General features: G+C 67.9%; 3 protein-coding genes across 3 annotated transcripts; 2 read left to right on the forward strand and 1 right to left on the reverse strand.

The window, feature by feature from the left end:
• The first annotated feature begins 41 nt into the window (after positions 1-41).
• LOC127396130 (glycoprotein-N-acetylgalactosamine 3-beta-galactosyltransferase 1-B-like) lies at positions 42-3,307 on the forward strand. The gene is made up of 4 exons (XM_051643734.1): positions 42-185; positions 720-937; positions 1,500-2,167; positions 3,113-3,307. Exons 2-4 carry the CDS (start codon positions 724-726, stop codon positions 3,305-3,307), a joined length of 1,077 nt encoding a protein of 358 aa, XP_051499694.1. The 5' UTR covers positions 42-185; positions 720-723.
• A 3,794-nt stretch (positions 3,308-7,101) lies between these two features.
• LOC127396133 (glycoprotein-N-acetylgalactosamine 3-beta-galactosyltransferase 1-B-like) lies at positions 7,102-9,547 on the forward strand. Its single transcript, XM_051643737.1, has 2 exons — positions 7,102-7,949; positions 8,625-9,547. The coding sequence occupies exons 1-2, from the start codon at positions 7,161-7,163 to the stop codon at positions 8,790-8,792; spliced, it is 957 nt and encodes a 318-aa protein (XP_051499697.1). The 5' UTR covers positions 7,102-7,160; the 3' UTR covers positions 8,793-9,547.
• Positions 9,548-10,020: 473 nt separating this feature from the next.
• Positions 10,021-19,720, reverse strand: AGAP2 (ArfGAP with GTPase domain, ankyrin repeat and PH domain 2). Its single transcript, XM_051643736.1, has 18 exons — positions 19,598-19,720; positions 17,688-17,746; positions 17,491-17,578; positions 17,089-17,174; positions 16,867-17,008; positions 16,650-16,784; positions 15,971-16,092; positions 15,683-15,898; positions 14,937-15,023; positions 14,739-14,843; positions 14,491-14,647; positions 14,321-14,413; positions 13,735-13,875; positions 12,710-12,861; positions 12,546-12,636; positions 11,836-12,058; positions 10,835-11,090; positions 10,021-10,487 (listed from the first exon to the last, which is right to left on the reverse strand). Exons 1-18 carry the CDS (start codon positions 19,707-19,709, stop codon positions 10,257-10,259), a joined length of 2,496 nt encoding a protein of 831 aa, XP_051499696.1. The 5' UTR covers positions 19,710-19,720; the 3' UTR covers positions 10,021-10,256.
• Positions 19,721-20,571: the final 851 nt, after the last annotated feature.

Raw genomic sequence — 20,571 nt, forward strand, 5'->3', positions numbered from 1 at the left:
GGACCCCCGGGACACCCCGGGACCCCCTGGGATCCCCGGGACCAACTGGGACACACCGGGAACCCCCAGAACCGACTGACACCCCTGGGGAGAGAGGAACGACCGGGACCCCCAGATCCATCTGGACCCCCGGGGCTGACCGGGACCCCTGGAACCGACAGAGATCCCCGGGGCTGCCCTCGCAGGTGAAGGAGCCTGATCTCGGACCTCTCCCCACAGTCCCTCGTGTCCCCCTTTCCCCGTTTCCCCCCACTTTGGCCCCGGGGTCCCCATCTAGGCAGACCCCCGCCCCCCTCAGAGAAGTTGCGGGGAGCCCAGGCGTTCGGAAGGGGTGGGACCACCCCCCATTAACTTAAAGCGGGGGGGGGACCCACGTCACCCCCTCTGTCCCCCTCAGACACTCCTCGGACGGGGGGGAGTCCCGGTGTGGGGTGCCATCTCTGCTACCCCCATAGGTGTTGTCACCTCCCCATCGGTGTCACCTTCCCCCCCAGGGGGTCCATCGCTCCCCTTATGGTTGTCACTTCTCCCAGTCGCCGTGGGTGTCACCACCCCTCTCCCCGTGGGTCCCGTCCCCATCCACACCCGTGGGCTTTGTCCTTGGGGTTTCCCTGCCCAGTGACAGTGGGAGACCCAGTTGTGGCAGGTTGGGACGTGAAGCGGGGGGGACATCCCAGGCGGGTCCCCTCCCCCGCCTCACTGCCCCCTCCCCCCCCCAGCACCATGCTGAAGAGCTCCTGGCTGCCCTTCCACGGGGGGGTGCTGGTGGGCTTCACGGTCACCTTCCTCCTCCTCAATGGCCTCCTGCTGTCCCCCCCCGTGCCCCCTCTCAGCCGGGACCCCCCCTCGGGCTTTGGGGATCCCCCGGCCTTTGATGACCCCCCCGGGGTGTCCCAGCCCCCCACCCTCTATGGCATCGCCCCACAGAGCTCTGCAGGTGGGTGACACTACTGGGAGGGACACGGGTGGTTTGGGAATCTCTGGTGGGATGGGGGGGCGTGCAGGGACTATGGGCTGGTGACAAGGGGAGGGGCGGTGGCAGCTGTGAGTTAATGACAGTGAGGGGCACCAGCCCAGAGCCCCCACCCACCCCCACCCTGTCCCCTCATTGTCCCCAGCCCACAGCCCCCACCACAGGTCGCACAGTTCCCTCCTTGTCCCCAGCTCTGAGCTGCCTCCCCCCCCAATGTTGTTCCCCCTTCCCTCATCACCATCTGTCCCCAGTGCCCATGGGATGGTGACTGTCACCCACCCCCCTTCCACTGTCACCGCACAGACCCAGGGGTGTGTGTCCCCATGTCCCTATGTGCCTGTGTCCATGTGTCCCAGTGTCCTCATGTCCTTGTGCCCATGTGTCGCTGTGTCCCCCTGCTGCCCTCCCCCCATCCCTCACTGCCACACTCCGATGTGACTGGGGGGTTTGAGTGCCACTCCCAACCCACCCCCAGCATGTCCTTTGGGCCGATCTGCTCTGTGACCCTGTGTCCCCGCACTGGCAGGGGAGGACGCTGGGGAGGCACAGACGCTGTACGAGCAGGTGCGGGTCCTGTGCTGGGTGATGACGGGACCCCCCACCCTGGAGACGCGGGCCCGCCACGTCCGGGCCACCTGGGCCCGGCACTGCAACCTGGTCCTGTTCATGAGCTCAGCACCGACCCAGGGCTTCCCCGGGGCCGTGGGGCTGCCCGTGGGTGAGGGTCGTTCCCAGCTCTACTGGAAAACCATCCGCGCCCTCCAGTACGTGCACCAGCACCACCGGGACCAGGCCGACTGGTTCCTCAAGGCGGACGACGACACCTTCGTGGTGGTGGCCAACCTGCGCTGGCTGCTGGCCGCCCACTCGCCCCAGCGCCCCGTCTACCTGGGCAAGCGGTTCCGGCCCTGGGCCCGGCAGGGCTACATGAGCGGCGGGGCGGGCTACGTGCTCAGCAGGGAGGCCCTGCGGCGCTTCGTGGGGGCCGTGGCCTCTGGCACCTGTGACCACACCAGCGCCGTGGAGGACGTGGCCCTGGGCCAGTGCCTGGAGAAGCTGGGGGTGGAGGCGGGAGACTCGCGGGACCCCCGAGGCCGAGAGACCTTCCACCCCTTCTCACTCGAGACCCACCTCACCCACCACTTCTCCCTGAGCTTCTGGTACCGCAGCTACAGCTTCTACCCTGTTGTGGAGGTACGTGGCACCCCTGGGTGTCCCTCTGTGTCCCCCCGGTCTGGGAGGTCCCCCCTCTGGCCTGTCTGCAGGGGTGGAGCTCTGTGGTGGCCACCAGGTCCCCAGGTGTTGCTAGAGGTTCCCCACTCATGGTCGTGGTTCCCCACGCACGGCAATGAGCCATGTCACATGGTCAGGTTGTCCCCACAGTGTGTGGCCACAGACCCCTTGCTGTGGTCACCATCCTCCTCAGAGGGCCACCACCCTCAGCCATAGCTAGCTGTCCCTGCAGTGAGTGGCCACCATCCTCCTCACACGGCCGCTGTCCTCAGATGGCCACCATCTTTCTCACATGTCCATGTGTCCCCACAGTGCATGGCCACCATCCTCTTCAGATGGCCACCATCCTCCAAGCATGGCCACCATCCTCAGCCATAGCCAGCTGTCCCTGCAGTGCGTGGCCACCATCTTCCTTGTGTGGCCACTGTCCTCTTCAGATAGCCACCCTCCTCCTCAGGTGACCACCATCCTCGGCCATGGGCAAGCACCCCACAGTACTTGGTCACCATTCTCATATGCTACAACGTCCTTTGCATGGCCACCACCCACCTCCCACGGCCACAGTCCCCGTACGTGGTCCTGTCCACGCCCCCTGGCAGTGCTGTCCCCACCATCCACAATCACAGTCCCCAGGTGGGACCATCGTCCTCTCACTGTGGTGTCCCCCCCAGTACTTTGGTGTCCCCTGCTCTGTGCCCACATTCCCCCACATGTGGCTGTGACCTCCTGTGACCCCCCCTGCCATGGTCTCTGCTCCTCCCAAACCCCTGCCCTGGGCACCAACTGGGGGAGGACTGGGTCCCTGGTGGCCCCCCAACTCCCCCCCCGTGTCCCCCCAGGGCCCCAGAGCTGCTCGGACCTGTCGGGGGGTGTCCCCTGCCTCCCTCACCCCCCGTGTCCCCCCAGGGTCCCCAGTGCTGCTCGGACCTGTCGGTCTCGTTCCACTACGTCCCCGGGGAGCAGATGTACGAGCTGGAGTACCTGACCCACCGCCTGCGCCCCTACGGCTACCGGCCCCGCTACTGGCCCCCCCCGGCCCCCAACACCACCTACCCCAGCACCCCCCACCCTCAGACCCGCCCCCCGCCCACCCTCCCCTAGCCTGGACCCCCCTCTCCCCCGGGAGAGCCGCTCTCGGTGGCCATCTCGGGGGGTTGGTGGCCACAGGGGCTGGTTTGGGGGCCAGCGCGGGGGGAGGAGCCTCCCACCCTCCCCCAGCGAGGGGACACACACACACACGCGCGCACACACACACACACACACACACACACACACGCACACACACTGGTGTCGCTGCTGCCCCCGCGGGACGGGACCCCCCCGGATGGGGATGGGACAGGCAAGTGGCCCCTCCCAGGGAAGGGGTCGGTGGTCCCGGGAAGGTGGGTGGGTGGGCCGGGGGCACCCATGGGTGCGGCCGTGACCGTCCCCGTGTGTTCCCCTCCCTTTAAAGGCCGGTGCCGGGGCACAGGAGGCACAGTCCTTTGGGGCCACCCCCGGGCCCCTACCACTGTCACTGCCACGGACCAGGGTGCATTTGGGTGTCACCTCCCCCAGACCTCACCAGTAAGGGGGGGTGTGTGAAGCCCGGCTCCATGACGGGGGCACTGGGGGGGGCATGATCGGGCCCCCCCATATCACCCCAGCACCAGGGACCGCAAGGGCCCTGGGATCCCCCTGGGCTCGTCCCTCCACCCCCGTGGCCCCCTGTTCCCCCCGCCCCCCCCGGGAGACCTGCGTGGCCCTAATTAGTGGCCAGTAATGAGCTTTGCTGGAATTGGATGGCACTGATCCGGAGCGGGGGGTTATGGGGGGGGGGGGGAGGTGAGAGTGGGGCAGGGGGCTGGCAGCTTTAGGGGGGAGCAGGGACACAAGAAAGGGGACAGGGAGGGATTTGGGGGGTGTTAGTGGGACACGGAGCTGGGGGGTGGGCAGAGCCGGGAGCAGGTCCCTCTGCCATGGGGGGGGGGTGGGCAGTGGGTGACAGGACATGGGGGTGTTGCAGGTCCAGACCCCTCTGGGGAAATTGTCCCCTCCTGTCCTTGTCCCCATCTCCAGGGCTGAGGTGGCCACGGGCTATTCCTGCCTACACATGGTCCCCCCGTGCTCGTGGGGTCCCTCTCCCATGGCTGTGCCCCCCCATGTGTCTGTGTTACTGTCCCCACCCATGTCCACAGTCCCCACATGCCCGCCCGTGCCACCCCCCGTGTGTCCCTGAGGTGTCCCCAGGCATGGCCACGATGTCCCCACATGGTGGCCGTGGTGTTCCCCCCCCCACGGTGATGAGCCACCTGGCACAGCCACGTTGTCCCCACAGTGTGTGGCCACCACCGGCCCATGGCCACTGTCTCCACGCGTGGTCCTGTCCCTGCCTCATGGCCCTGCTGCTCCCACCACCCGTGGTCACTGTCCCCAGACATCCCCCCTGCAGTGTCCCCTCCCCCCCGCCATGGCTGTCGTGTCCCCCTGGTGTCCCCAGGCGTGGCCCTGGTGTCCCTCACTCTCAAGGTCCCCAGGTCACCTTGTCCCCTCACTGTGGTGTGTCCCCCCCGCAGAGCCAGGGTCCCCCTGCCCGTGTCAGAGCCGGGGATGCCCGTCATGCTCCCGCCCTCCGCCCCCCACGGTCCCCACACGTGCGACCGTGACCGCCCCCCACGGTCCCTGCTCCCCCCGAGGCCACCACCCCCGCCCAGGGCGAAGTACCTCGTGATGTCCACGCCCCCCCCCGTGCCACCCGGTCCCCCCCCGTGTCCGGGAACCAGGAGCCGGTTCCTGCTTTGGGTGCGGCCGCGCCACGCGGTGCCACCCCCGGGCTCTGCCACCTGGTGTCACCGTCACCGCGGGGGGGGCCAGGTGCAGCACCACACACACCCCCAGCCGCGGGACCCCACGTTTGGGGAGGGGTATGAGTCCGGCCTTGTGTTTTGGGGGTCCCTGGCTCGGGGGATGGGCGGGGGGCAGGGGCGGAGGGGGGGGGGGGCCAGTCCGGAGCTGCCCCCGCCCCGGGGATGGGCAGGATCGGGCCCCTCCCTGCGAGACACTGGACGGGACGCGTGAGCGGGGCCAGCGCAGGTACCGGATCCGGCACCGGGGGCAGGACAGGACCCCCCGTCACCCGGCACCGCCTCGGGAACCCCCGCAAGGGCTTCTGCCCCCCCGTCTCCCCCTCCCCCAGGCAGACCCGCGTGGCTCTAATTAGTGGCTGGTAATGAGCTTTGCTGGAATTGGATGGCCCTGATCCCGGGGGGGGGGAGGTGACAGGGGGAGGGGGCAGGGGCAGGTGTCTTCGTGGGGGAGACTGGGAGGACATTGGGGGTAGGGAGGGATCAAAGGATGTCCAAGGGGCGAGGGGGGGAATGGGGGGGGGGGGCGTGGCTTTGGGGTGACCAGGGGACACAGGGAAGGGGGTGAAGGGGGGTTTGGGGGGAGGGGTCTCAGCAGGACACGGAGCTGGTAGGATGGGGGGAGCAGGGCCGGGGGCAAGGTCCCTCTGCCATGTAGGGGGGAGGTCTGTGGGTGATGGGACCCCACCTCGGCCCCATGGAGGGGCGGGGTCCCCCCCTTCTAGGAACTGTCCTCCACCATCCCCTCCTGTCCCCCTGCAGCCCCCCCGGACCTTCTGGGGCCATGTGGGGTTGCCACCCCAGAGGAGCCTGGTTCCCCCTGGGCCTGGTTGTGGGGCTGGTGCTGGGGGGCAGCATCCTGCAGGACCTGGGGGTGCTTTGGGCCCCCCCGGGCCCCCTCCCGACCCCTGGCAGAGCCATCGCCCCCCTGCACCGCCTGCCCCCTCCCACAGGTGAGCACCGGGCCAGGGGTCGACACAGAGACAGACATGGGGTTCAAGGACACAGGGACACATGGGCACAAGGACACAGGGTCATGGGGACACATGGGGATACATGGGAACAGGGACATGGGGACACAGGGACGCATGGACACATGGGCATAGGGACACTTGGGCACAGAGGCACATGGATTTGGGGACACTGGGACACGTGGGGACACTGCGACACATGGGCACAAGGCAATGGGGACACAGGGACCTGAGGTGACACACGCCCCTGAGTGCTTGGGGTGACAGTGGAAGGGGGGTGGGTGACAGTCACCATCCCATGGGCACTGGGGACAGATGGTGATGAGGGAAGGGGGGACAACATTGGGGGGGGAGGCAGCTCAGAGCTGGGGACAAGGAGGGAACTGTGCGACCTGTGGTGGGGGCTGTGGGCTGGGGACAATGAAGGGACAATGTGGCTGTGGTGGGGACTGTGGGCTGGGGACAATGAGTAGACAGGGTGGGTGGGGGTGAGACGTCTGGGCTGGTGACAAATTTGGGACCTTCTGGACAGTGGCTGGAACTCTGAGCTGGGGACAAGGACAGGAACCTCTGCTCTGGTGGCAGGGAAAGGACAGGGTGGTTGGTGGCCTGAGCCTGGAGCTGGTGACAGGGCCAGGCCAGTGGGGGTGGGAGTGGGAAGGGGCACTGTCACTGGGTAAGGGAGCTGTGGGCTGGGGACAGTGAGGGGACTGTGGCTAGAGGAGGGAGCTCGGAGCCTGTGACAAGTTTGGATCCTTCTGGCTGGTGGTGGGAGCTCCGAGCTGGTGGCGATGGGACAGGGTGACAAGTGTGACAGGCTGATGGGTGCTGGGAGCTCTGGGCAGGTGACAGTGTGGGACCCTGTGGCTGGTGATGGGTGGGAGGACAAAGTGGGGACAAGGAAGGGACAGTGAAGTCAGTGGTTGTTGATCTGAGGTGGGGACAATTTTGGGATATTCTGGACCATGGTGGTTGCCCTGAGTTGGGGACAAGAAGGGAATGGTGAGGTCCTTGGCTGTTGCCCTGGACTGTGGACAAGGAGGATACAGTGAGGTCCTTGGTGGTGGCCCTGAGCTGAGGGGACAGCAAGGTCAGTGGCTGTAGGTCTGAGCTGGGGACAATTTGGGGACCTTCTGGCCCATGATGGCCACCCTGAGTTGGGGACAAGGAGGGGACAGTGGGGCCCGTGGCCCTCACCCCGTCTGGAGCCACTGTCTCCTCTCCGGGGGTCCCTTGCCTCCAACCCACACCCCCTCCCCCCCAGTGAACAGCAGCATGGCACAGACACTGTACGAGCAGGTGCGGGTCCTGTGCTGGGTGATGACGGGACCCCCCACCCTGGAGACGCGGGCCCGCCACGTCCGGGCCACCTGGGCCCGGCACTGCAACCTGGTCCTGTTCATGAGCTCAGCACCGACCCAGGGCTTCCCCGGGGCCGTGGGGCTGCCCGTGGGTGAGGGTCGTTCCCAGCTCTACTGGAAAACCATCCGCGCCCTCCAGTACGTGCACCAGCACCACCGGGACCAGGCCGACTGGTTCCTCAAGGCGGACGACGACACCTTCGTGGTGGTGGCCAACCTGCGCTGGCTGCTGGCCGCCCACTCGCCCCAGCGCCCCGTCTACCTGGGCAAGCGGTTCCGGCCCTGGGCCCGGCAGGGCTACATGAGCGGCGGGGCGGGCTACGTGCTCAGCAGGGAGGCCCTGCGGCGCTTCGTGGGGGCCGTGGCCTCTGGCACCTGTGACCACACCAGCGCCGTGGAGGACGTGGCCCTGGGCCAGTGCCTGGAGAAGCTGGGGGTGGAGGCGGGAGACTCGCGGGACCCCCGAGGCCGAGAGACCTTCCACCCCTTCTCACCCGAGACCCACCTCACGGCCCCGCTGCACCTCGACCCCTCCTACCTGCTGTACTCCTACTACCCAGTCACACCAGTGAGTGACCCCCTCAACTCCCCCCATTCGGTGCTTCCAGTGCCCCCCAAGTCCCCTCAGCCTCCCTCAACATCCCCAGCCCCAGCTGCCTTGAGCCCCCCTCTTGGTGTCCCCAAGCCACCACCCGTGTCTCCCCAGCCCCCTGTATGTCCCTGTCCCCCCATGTCCCTCCCAGCCCCCCCTGTGTCCCTGTCCCCCAACCCCCCCGTGTCCCTGTCCCCCCATGTTCCCCCCAACCCCGTGTCCCTGTCCCCTCATGTCCCCCCCCAACCCCCCGTGTCCCTGTCCCCCCATGTCCCCCCAACCCCCTGTGTCCCTGTCCCCCCATGTCCCTCCGAGCCCCGTGTCCCTGTCCCCTCCATTTTCCACCCAGGCCCCGCCCACTGCGTTGCCCCACCCAATCCCCAAGAGCCATAATTAGCATACAGGCCCCGCCCACACCTCATGTCTCCCTGCCATTGCTCAGTCCCTTCCCAGCCCCGCCCCCTCCTAGACCACGCCCCCCGCCCCGCCCCCTGGCTCCCCCCCCGTGTCCCCCCAGGGCCCCAGAGCTGCTCGGACCTGTCGGGGGGTGTCCCCTGCCTCCCTCACCCCCCGTGTCCCCCCAGGGCCCCAGAGCTGCTCGGACCCGTCGGGGGGTGTCCCCTGCCTCCCTCACCCCCCGTGTCCCCCCAGGGTCCCCAGTGCTGCTCGGACCTGTCGGTCTCGTTCCACTACGTCCCCGGGGAGCAGATGTACGAGCTGGAGTACCTGACCCACCGCCTGCGCCCCTACGGCTACCGGCCCCGCTACTGGCCCCCCCCGGCCCCCAACACCACCTACCCCAGCACCCCCGATCCCTGAGAACCACCCCAAATCACCCAGCAGCCTCCCTGGGACCTGGGTGCTGTCCCAGGGCTGTGGCACCGCTGCACTGGGTTCTCACCAAAGGGGAGTCCTGCGCTGACCACGGGACCACCGGTGTGGAGGCATCTTGGCTCTGTGCCACCCAGTCATGTCACAGTGTCACCAGCAGCGGCCCAGTGTGGTCTATGGCTCAGTACGCACCCCCCTCCCAGGGGCACAGCCCCCCCGTCACAGCCCCCACGCTCGGTGGCCCTGACCCACAGCACCGCAGCATCACCCGCGTCGTGCCATGCACAGCCCCACGGCACAAGCCCCCAGAGCTGCCTCATGGCCCCGTGTCCCCTCCCTAGACCATGTCCCCCCTCCTTCTCCCCCCCTGCTGGGAAGGAGCAGCCAGGGTCACAGCGCCAAGTCCCACATGTCACAGACGGACAGTTACAATCCGAGAGATGAAAACGCTGTACACGGCCCGGACCCCCCGGACCCCCCCCCCCCACGGCCCAGACTTCCCCTGGACCTCCCCTTCCCAAGCCCCCCACCTTGGCGTCCCTGGCTCAGTCCCCCTGGGGCGTGTGGGGGGCGTCACAGCAGGGGGTGCCCCGACATTCAAGGGGGGGGCTGGCGGTGGGGGATGGGGTGTCCCACACACCCCTACAGTGGGAAGGGGGCTGTGGGTCCGGCCGGCCGTGCCCCCCCGCCGGGCTGGCTCTATCCTAACGCTGAATGAAGCAATAAATTAAAGGGGTTCCCAAGGGGGCATTGAGAAAAACGGGGGGAGGTGGGGGAGGGGTCAGGCCATGGTGAGGTTTGGGGGGGTGGGTGTACAAAAGGTTGTTGTAGAAAAGGGGGGGCGGGGGGGGGTCTGCTCTGCTCCTGCCGTGGAGCTGGGGGTGGGGGAGGCTGTGCCAGGGGTGGGGTGGCATCGCCGGGGGGAGGCACAGGGAGGTGACATGGCCGGGGCGGGGGGGGGGAAGGACAAGGAGGTGACATGGTTGGGGAGGGGCACAGAGGTGGCGTCACGGGGAGAGTGGCGGGGGGAGGGGGCACGGGTGTGAGCAGGGTGCTGTGGAGCGGAGGGGGTGACCTGTGCCAGGGGAGGGGTGACAATGGGCAGGAGGTGGCATGAGTGGGGTGACAGGGGCAGGAGTGTCACCGCCCTGGCCCCAGGCTGCCCCGCCTCCACGGCTGCCCCCACCCCAGCAGGGCCACTCTGGGGGGCCACCACACACGGGGGAGGGGGCCTTGGCGGTGGCACCAGGAGGGGGGACCCGGGTGGCTGTGCCACCCCCACCAGCCCCGACGAGGGGGCCTGGCAAGGGGCGACACCAGGACCAGAAGAGACCCCGGCGGGAGTCGAGTCATAAATAAAGCATCAAAAATACAAACTGGGGGAGGGGGGTGTCCCCAATCCGGGGGAGGGGAGGTAGGGCGGTACCGGGGGGCACCGGGCCCCCCTCCCGACTATACCAGGGCGCCGCGGGGCTGGCAGGGGCCCAGGCTGGCGCAGCTGCTCTTGCGGCGTGGGCCGGGGGTGGCGGGGCCGGGGCCGCCCCCCGGGCCCCCCCCGGGCCCCCCCTCTCCGGGGCAGCCGTGCTGCAGGAGGATCTCGGCACACTCGCGGCTCCCGGCGCGGCGGGCATAGAACAGGGGGGTGCGACCCTGCCCGTCCCGAGCCCCCACCTCGGCACCGTACTGCGGGGACACCCCCTCAGCCACCCGCACCTCCGGGGACACCCTCCGGAGACACCTCCTGGGGACGCCCCCGCTGCCACCCACAAACCCGAGGACACCCTCCTCAGCCCCCCCCGGGGACACTCCCCTCAGCCCCTCGGGGACACCCTCTAGCCTTATGTTCCCTCTACACTGTCATGGCCCCCATGGCCACCCCATGATCCCCATGGTCACCCCATGTTCCCCATAACCCCATCACACCCCCCATGGCCACCCCACATCCCCCACAGCCACATCCCCATGACCACCCTACCCCCCCTTCCCCATACCACGCTCCCCATGACCATCCCACTAACCCCCTCACCTACCCAGACCAGGAGCTGGGTGATGACCACCAGGGCCATGTCGCAGGCCACATGCAGCGCCGTGCGGCGCTCCTGGTCGGCGGTGCCGCAGTTGAGCTGCTCCTTCCTGCTGTGCGCCAGGAGCAGCAGCACCAGCTCCAGGTCCTGCTCCTGCACCGCCCGCAGCAGCCGCTGCCCCAGCGTCGCCTCCCCCGGGGGCAGCGGGGCCAGGAACAGGCGCTGCTCGTACTTGGCCCGGATCCACGCCTCGCGTTCCTCCCTGGGGACAGCGCGGGGGGTCAGGGGGCCACGGGGGGGGGCACGGGGGGCACATCGTAGATATGGGGAGAGGGAACGGGGGGGGGGGTGGCATGCAGGACACGTAGACACGGGGACAGGGGGCACATAGACATGGGGAGAGGGGACAGGGGGGACAGGGACACATAGATATGGGGGATGGGGATTTAGGGGGACAGGGGGGCACACAGACATAGGGACAGGGGGGACAGAGGCACAGGGATACGGGGGATGGGGTCAGGGAAAAGGGACACAGGGACATGGGGCATGGGAACACCGGGACACATAGACATGGGGCCATGAGGGGACAGGGAGCAGGACAGAGACACAGGGGCACAGGGGCACAGGGGCATAGAGACATGGGGGAAGGGGGGCCACAGGAGGCATGGGAGGACAGGGAGTAGGGCACAGGGGCATGGGGGTACTGAGACATGGGGACATGGCTGGGGGGGGCAGGGACACAGGGGAACAGGGGGATAGGGACACCGGGGCATGGGGGGGGCACAGGGACTTGGGGACACAAGGGTATAGGGACACGGGGACAGACACACAGATCTGGGGACACAGCCACATGGGGACACAGACACCCACCCTCCTGCTGCTCCCTCTCCTCCCCGCCTGGCCGTGCTGTCCCCCCCCAGGACGTGGCTCCTGGTGTCACTCCATCCCCACCCTCACTCCCTCCCCCCGTGTCTCCCAGTGCTACCCTCCCCCACCCTCACACCCACCGGGAGGACTCGTGGGTGGGTTTGCAGCGTCCCCGCGGGTCCCTCTCCCAGATGCTGTTGGCAGTGACGTTGCCAATGGCGGCCAAGACCAAGGTCAGTTCCCGGGGCCAATCATCCAGGTCCAGGGACCGGACACGGGACAAGTGGGTCCCCAGGTTGCGGTGGATCCCGGAGCACTCGATGCAGATCAGGGCCCCCAGGTTCAGGCTGGCCCAGGTGGGGTCTGGAGGGGACACAAGGGGACAGTTGTCACCCCACCAGGTGGCCTCCCAGGGCCTGAGTACTGCACAGGGTGGTGTCACCAGTGGGTTGGGGGGGGGGACAGGGGGTGTGAGGTTATCGGGACAGAGGGGGACAGGGGGCAGGTGGCAGTGGGGGACACATGGGGCTCCCCCCTCCCTGGTCCATGGCACTTTGTGCCCAATGTCGTGTGTGTCCCCCAGCTCATGCCCCCCTCCACCCCTGCACCCCCTGTGTGACTCGAGGTCCCCCTGCCCCATGGCCTCCCATGGCCTGTGGCCCCCCCATGCCCCTGATGGCCCATGGCCCCTCCATGTCCCCTCCCCCACCCCAGGGCTCCTCCATGCCCCTCCTGTTCCCCTCCCACTCACTGCCCCCCCTGCCCCATGACCCTCCCATCGCCCAGCCTGGCCCTGTGTGACCCATCCCCCCACACACCCCATGGCCTCCCATGCCCCCCCCCCACTCACTGGCTGCCCCACAGTCCACGCAGTGGGAGTTGCCCCGGGCGCTGCGGATGGCCTGGATGGCCACGGCCTCGCTCTGCCCGTCCGTGCGAGCCTGGGGGGACAGGAGGGTGAGCAGGGCTGGGGACAGGGACACAGTGTCACCAACCCCCCCCAGCAGGTCCCACCTTGTTCCTGCTGCTCTCGCAGCACTGCAGGCTGGCCAGGATCTGGCTCTCGATGGCCTGGACCCAGGCATCCCGCTCCTCGAAGCTGGTGGCCTCAAAGTGCCATGTCTGCCCCGTGCTGGACACGATGAGGAACTCAAAGTTCTCCTCCTCTGTGGGACCAGAGACCACCCAGGGAGGGTGGTGGGACATGGGTGTCCACACACATGGGGGTGCCAGCCCTGTACATCCACCCACCCACAACCACAGTGGTCCCCACCTGGTCACCAGGGTCATTGTAGCCTCTGGGATCACCAGGGTTATCAGAGTCATTGTGGCATCTAGGATCACCAGGGCCATCAAGGGACACCAGGTTCACTATGACCTCTGGATCACCAGGGCCACCTAGGGCCAACGAGTCTCTGGGCTCTCCAGAGCCACCAGGTTCATTGTGGCCTCCAGGGTCACCAGGGCCACCAAAGGGCCACCATCTCACTGGGCTCTCCAGGGCCACCAGGTTCATTATGACCTCTGGATCATTAAGGGCCACTAGGTCCCTGGGCTCACAAGGGGCCACCAGGTCCCTGGGCTTATCCATCTCTTCCCAGAGGAGGGGTCAGGGGTGTGATGGCAGCAGGCAGGAGGGGACAGGGCCACATGCAGGAGGGGACAGGGGGGACAGGCCCCGCGCCCCGCGCCACGTTACCTGTTTTATAAATATTTCTCAAACTACCAAAACTTTTTAATTTCCACATTTTGCGTTTGGCTGCAGCGAGAGCAGAGAGAGCAGAGGGGGGAAAGAGTCAGGGGGGACCCCCCAAGCCCCGGGGACATGGGGGGAGAGTGCAAGGAGGGTGGCAGGGGGTGGCACAGCAGAAGGGGGGGACAAATGGGGAGGGTGGCAGTGGCCGAGCGTGGGGAGGTGCTGGGGGAGTGGGAGGAACAGGATCAGGCCCAGCCCCTCCATCTGCTGGAGCCCTGGGGTGTTGTCCCCGTGGCTCAGTGGTCACTGTCCCCATGGGGGGTTGGGGGGGGCAGGGTCTCACCTTCTGCCTGCCCAGCTGCTCCCTCTGTCTTGGAGGGCGTCGTCAGCTTCTTCCTCCGGTGCTTCTTGCGGTCCAGCAGGGGGGAGGGGGGGGGGTCCTGGCCCCCAGGGCTGGACACAGCCTCGAAGGCGGGGGAGGGGTCTGCAGAGAGACACCGAGGTGCTGGGGGACACTGGGGACATCAGGGCCCTGAGGGCCATCAAGGCCAGCATGGTCACCAGGACCACCAGGGTCACCAGGACCACCAGGGTCACCATGGCCGCTGGAGCCATCAGGGCCACCAAGTTCACCAGGGTCACTGGTGTCATTAGGGCTATGAGGGCCACTAGGACCACTGGGGCCACCAGAATGACTTGGGGCACCAGAATCACAAGATCCTCTGGGCTCACCAGGGACACCAGGCTCACCAGGACCATCGGAACAGCCAAGGTTCGACCAGGGCGGCCGGGTTCATCGTGGCCTCTGGGATTGCCAGGGCCAGCAAGGCCACCAGGCCCCTGGGCTTAGTAGGGGCTACAGGGCTCAGCAGGGCCACCCCGTGCAGGGTCCCGGGGAGGTGACAGCAGCTGGGGACAGTGCCACTCACCCTTGGCGCTGGAGGCAGAGGCGCAGCGCTGCAGGGGCCGCCCCTTGGTGCCCGGTTCAGGGGGCAGGCTCAGCCCCACCGGGGAGGTGCCAGCTGGGGGGAGAAGGACAAGTGACACAGGGGTCCCCATGGGTCCCCCCACCCAGCCAGCCCCCCCACCTGGCACCCACCGCCCCCCTCAGGCGCCGTCCCCACGTCCTTGACCAGCCCGTTGACACTGGCCGAGGGACCAACAGCTGAGATGGCCCGAGGAGGCCTCTTGCCAGGGACCTTGACCGTGGTCCGGAGAAGGTCCATCTCCTTCCCGTGAGTGCTGTGGATGTAGTCCTGGGTGGGGGGGACACAGCAGGTGGGCATGATGAGACCCAGAAGGTGTCACCTCTGGCCTAGGGGACAAGGTGGGGACAGGGACACTGACGTTGATGCTGGGGTGGTAGAGCAGGAGCCCGTTGCTGGACAAGGTGACGTATTTCTTCTTCCACTCCTTGTTGAGGGAGTTGCCGCTGCGCTTCAGCAGGAAGCTCTGGGGACAGAGGGACAGTGAGAGGGGACAGGGAGGGGACAGGGAGGGGACAGCTTGGTGTGTCCCCTCCACCACCACCCCCGGGCCTCCCACCTGTTTGATGGGGATGGCGCGGCCGCTGCCGGGCACCTCCCCCCGGCTGTCCAGGCTGCGCTTCTCCGTGTCACTGCCCCGGCGGGACTGCGGGGACAGGGGGACAGGGATAGGGACAGGGATGGGGATGGGACGGGAATGGGGATGGGAATGGGGACAGGGATTGGGATGGTGGGAAGGGGATGGGGACAGTGACAGTGGGAAGGGATAGGGACAGGGACAGAGACAGAGACAGAGAGAGGGACAAGGAGAGTGACAGGGACAAGGATAGGGGTAGTGGGACAAGGATGGGGATGGGGACAGGGGCAGTGAAAAGGGGGCAGTGGGACATGTGGCCCAGGCCACAGGTGCCACAGCCCCACTATAGCAGCCCCACTGTGGGGACATCCGAGGGTGCCCACGTGTCCACCACGGCCAGACCCCCACGGTGAGCACACCCTGAGTGCCACTTGTGTGTCCCCAGTCCCCTGCCAGGGGGACACCCCGGGTGCCAGGTGTCCCCTGCTGCCACTGCCCTGCTAGGGTGCACCCCCAGTCCAGTGTGCCCCCACCTCTCGGGAGACACCCCCAGTGTCACGTGTCCCCCACTGCCACCACCTTGCCAGGGGACATCCTGGATGCCACATGTCCCCCCAGTGCCACCACCCCCCCAGATGCCATGTACTCCCCATTGTCCCCACACTGCCAGGGACCCCCCAGGTGCCACATGTCCCCCCAGAGCCACCATGGGGTCCCTGTGCACTCACAGTGAAGAGGCTGGTGCGGCGCTTGGCCCCACGGTGCAGGGAGCCAGGCGTCCCGGGGGTCCCAGGGGTGCCAGGGGTGCCAGGGGTCCCAGGGGTGCCAGGGGGACCGGGGGGTCCGGGAGGGGCAGGGGTCTCACTCCGTAGCTCCCGGTGTCCCACGTTGGGGGTGGAGGGCAGCGAGGATGAGTAGTCACTGGTGTGGCCACCGTTGCTGGCCTAGGGGGGGACACAGGCTCAGCTGCCGGTGGCCCGTGGGGAGGGGGGCTGGGGACGGGGGGCTGGGGATACCTGGGTGGGGTGGGACCCCCCCACGGGGGTGGAGGCGGCTGAGTGGCTGGGGGAGCTGGGCAGGGACTTGCAGGAGGCCACGAGCTGCTGCTGCTTCCTCAGGGCCACCACCTTGTGGGCCACTGCGGGGGGGTCAGGGACAGCAGGGACACCCCCACCCCCCACGGACCCACAACCATCGACCCACACCCATTGGGGCATGGACCCCCACCCAACTGGCCATTGTCCCCATCCCACCTGGCCACTGGCCACAGCCCCCATCCTCCAAGCCCACCATCTCCATCCCACCCCACCATGACTCCCAGATCTTACCCTGGCCACAATCCATGGCCACCAGCCCTCACCCACCCCAGCCTCTGGCCATAGGTCCCATCCTGCAAGACCATGGCCCCATCCCCTCCATCCATGGTCCTTATCCCACCCACCCATCGTGCCCGTCCCCCCCATCCACGGTTCCCATCCCCCACATCCACCGTTCCCATCCCCCCATCCATGGTCTCCCTCCCATAAGACCACAGGCCCCATCCCACCCCACCATGATCTCCATCGCACCACAGCCACAGCCCCAGTCCCACCCCACCACAACCCCCACCCCACCCTGGCCATGCTCCCTGTCCTATGTGGTCCCCAGTCCCCACCCAGGGCTCCATCCCCCCACCACGTGCCCCCAACCACCCACCCTCGGTGAAGACCCTGTCCACGTTGAGGCCGTAGGTGGCACAGGTCTCGTAGTAGAGACACCTCCTCATGTCTCCACAGAGCGCCTGGGCCCGGGCGTCCTCCACCACCCGTGGGTTGGAGGAGCTGATCTTGTCTGGGGGAGATCGAGCAATGAGGGCGGGTCGCCCCCTCCTTGTCCCCCTCCCCACTGGGCTGGTCCCATGTCCCCAGCTTACCCTGGGTGCCCACCAGTGCCAGGGCCACCTCGCTGGTGGCCCGGTAGCCACTGAAGAGCCGGTGCAGCTGCGTCACCTCCTGGAAGGTGGCCTCGTTCTCCAGGCTGAAGACGAAGATGACGGCATCTGCCCAGCTGGCAAACTGAGGGGGGGGACACGGGTGGGGGTCAGGGTGTGGCACTGGCCACCATGGCCACTCCCCAGCCCCTTGCCCCCACCTACCATGGCATCCGGGGCACCTCCCTCCTCCCGGATCAGCAGGAGGTGGCTCTGGCCATCGACTGTCACCTCGCGCTTGAACTGGCCACCTGGGGCCACAGGGGGGAGAGAAGGGGACCTGTGGTTGAACCGGTGCCACCCCCCTGGGCACCTCATGGCCATGAACACCCCATGGCCATGACCTTGGACACCCCATGACCACATCCAGCACCATGCCCATGCCCATCCCACCACCGCGCCCACCCCATGGCCATGCCCAACCCAGTGGTCACGCCCAGCCCTGTGACCTTGTCCATCCCACGGCCACGACCCTGGATATCCCATGGCCATGTCCATCACCCCATGTTTATGCCCATCCTGTGTCCATGCCCACCCCATCTCCATGTCCATCCCATGCCCACTCACTCTGTGTGGGCTCCAGCCCCACGTAGGAGCCCGTGAGGAAGCGCTGGACAAGCGCCGATTTCCCGCTCCTGCTGCTGCCCAGGACCCCCTGCAGAGCAGACAGAGGGGATGTCTGGGCAGCCAGGGCCACATGGAAATGGGGACATGGGGACATGGGGACAGGAGGACGCATGGACACACACGGACACAGAACCCACCAGGCGGATCTCGGGGACAGAGCGACCCAGGGTCCATTCCTGGCTGTTCTCCAAGGCCTCTGTGGGGGCAGAGGAGTGAGATGGTGCCCGGGACCCCCAAGCACCTCCAGACCCACCTCCCAGCACCCCTGGGGGGCCATGGCCGCCCCCAGCCCCACGGTAGAGCCACCGGCAGCGTCTGGCGTGGGTGGCCAGGAGCTGTCACCAAGCAACAGCCCCGCACGGAGCCCAACGGGGGCGGCAGGAGAGACATGGAGACACGGTGGGGATAGGAACAGGGACGTGGCACCACCAGCGTGGGGAGGTGGCACCACAGGGACCACAGGGACTCACTCTCCACGGGCACAAGGATGGGGAGGACATGGGGATGGGGTGGGCATGAGGATGAAGTGTGGCAGGAGGACATGGCCTGAGGACATGGCGGGAACCAGGACACAGCGTGGGACGAGGACGTGGCATGGGGACACGGTGGGCAGCAGGACGCAGGGTGGCACCACGTGGTGGCTTGGGATGGGGACATGATGGTCACCAGGACAGTGCATGACACAAGGATGTGGCATAGGGACACGGTGGCTTCCAAGACATGACAGGCACCTGGACGCAGCGTGGCACCAAGACGTGGGATGGCACAGGGACACGGTGACTTCCGGGACAGGTGGGCACAAGGACATGGTGTGACACACGGTGGGCGCGAGGGCGCGATGGACGTGGAGCACGACAACGCAGCGGGGACAAGGACACGACGTGGCACGAGGACGTGCAGGGGGACACGACGTGGCACAGGATGGGGACCAGAATGTGACGGACACGGCGCAGGGGGACACAAGGTGGCACCAGTGTGTGGGGTGCGAGGACCGTGGTGGGACACAAGCACACTGTGCAACAGGAGCACGTCATGACACGAGCTGATGTCATGACACAAGCACAGGTCGTGACACAAGCACGTGTCCTGTGTCCCCCCACCCCCCCATCACCCCCAGGCCCCCGGGGCCATTCAGCACCTCCTCCCCACAAGAGAGGAAACTGAGGCAGAAGGTCCCTCCCCCCCGCCCCATGCCTCAGTTTCCCTGTGCCAGGTGCAGGGGAGGGAGCACCGCCACTGCCTGTCACCCCAAGCATGTCACCAGGCCACCACCCCCAGATCCCTGCTGACACCCTCAGGTGTCCCCACTGCCACCCATAGGTCCCCTCCAGGCTCTGCCCACACATCCCACAGCACCGGGGAGTGGGGACAGGAGTGAGACGGGGGATGTGGGCGAGTGGGACAGAGGGACAGGCCGGTGTGACACGGGAACAGATGGACACCAGGATGGACAGGTGGGGGAGGGGGCGGCCCCCAAACCGCCCCCCCTGAACCGCCCCTGATGGGGAAACTGAGGCACAGGACTCCCCCCCCAGCCGGGACACCCGGGTACCCCCCCATGCGGGGGTGCCCTGTCTGGGGGGTCACAGTCCCCAACCAGCCCCCCCATACCCCACACATGTCACAGATGAGTCCCTCTGGCCCCCACAGGTCACAGTCCCCCCCCCAGCACGGCCCAGGGGGGACCCAGGCATCTGGGAGCCACCAACCAACGGGCAGCCACGGGGAAACTGAGGCACAGCCTGATGTCCCCTGGCACAGCCAAGCACATGGATGGGGAAATTTGGTGACACCCAGCCCCATGTTCCCCCCTTGCATCCAGGTCCCCCAGGGGGACACCAAGGCACAGCCAAATGTCCCCTGGCAGAGACAGCCCACAGTGACACCCACCCCCTCTGTGCCCCTCTGTGCCAAGGTCCTCAAGGGCGGGCACAGGGGAAACTGAGGCACAGTCAGCACGTGGATGGGGACATTTGGCGGCACCCAGCCCCTGTCCCCCTCCCTGCACGTGGGTCCCCAAGGCGGGCACAGGGGCCCCGGCACTCACTGGGGGGGGTGGCTCTGCCCAGGTCGGTGCCGAGGGGCGCCCAGGGGGGCGCGGGGGGGGCGGGGACGGCCCCGGGGCTCTTGGCGAAGATCCCACTGATGAACTTGAGCATTTTGCGGTCGCGGGTGGAGGCGCGGCCGCCCTCGCGCCCCCGTTTCAAGCTCGTTTCACTCGGGGGGGCGGGGGGGGGCGGAACGGGGGCCAACCCTCCCCCCCCCGGGTGCAGGTCGCTGTTATCCAGGGTTTTGCTTTTCCCTTTGTGGGGGGAGAGCCGAGCCCGCGGCCGGACCCCCCCCTCGGCCCCAGCTTTGCCCCCCCCCGTCTTGGGGCGCCCTTTGGCCTCCCCCTCGGGCCAGGAGAGGCGGCTCCCCGCTTTGGGGGGGGGCTGTTTGCCTCCCACTTTGGTCTCGTCGCCCACCTTGGCCCCGCTGGTGGTCACCGTTCGGGGGGGTTTGGGACCGGCCAAGCGGAGCCGGCGGGGGCCTGCGGAGGGGTGGGGGGAGGAGACAGGGGGTGCTGGCGGGGGGGCGGTTTTGCTGCCCCCCTCCGTGGCAACCTCGGGGTGAGCCCAAGTAGCCTGGGCCAGCAACGGGCGGCGGGGCGGGGGAGGCGGCGAGAGGTGGGGGCACTCCGGGGGGGTCCGCGCCCCCTCCCCCGCTGCCTCCAAGGTGCCCTTGGCCCCCCGGGGGGGAGGGTCGGGTTTGGGGGGGGCGGTGGGGTGGGGTGGGGGCAACAAGGCTGGGTCGGGTTTAGGTGGGACGGCGGGGGGGGGCAACAAGGCCGGGTCGGGTTTAGGGGGCACGGCCGGGGGAGGGGGCAACGAAGCCGGGTCCGGTTTGGGGGGCACGGCGGGGGGGGGCAACGAAGCCGGGTCAGGTTTAGGGGGCACGGCGGGCGGGCGGGGGGCGCCATGGGCGCCGTGGGGCTGGGTGAGCCGTGGGGCCAGCGGCCCCTCGGGACTGGGGGGGCGGGAG

This window comes from Apus apus (genome assembly GCF_020740795.1).
Source record: "Apus apus isolate bApuApu2 chromosome 28 unlocalized genomic scaffold, bApuApu2.pri.cur SUPER_28_unloc_1, whole genome shotgun sequence".
NCBI lineage: Eukaryota > Metazoa > Chordata > Aves > Apodiformes > Apodidae > Apus > Apus apus.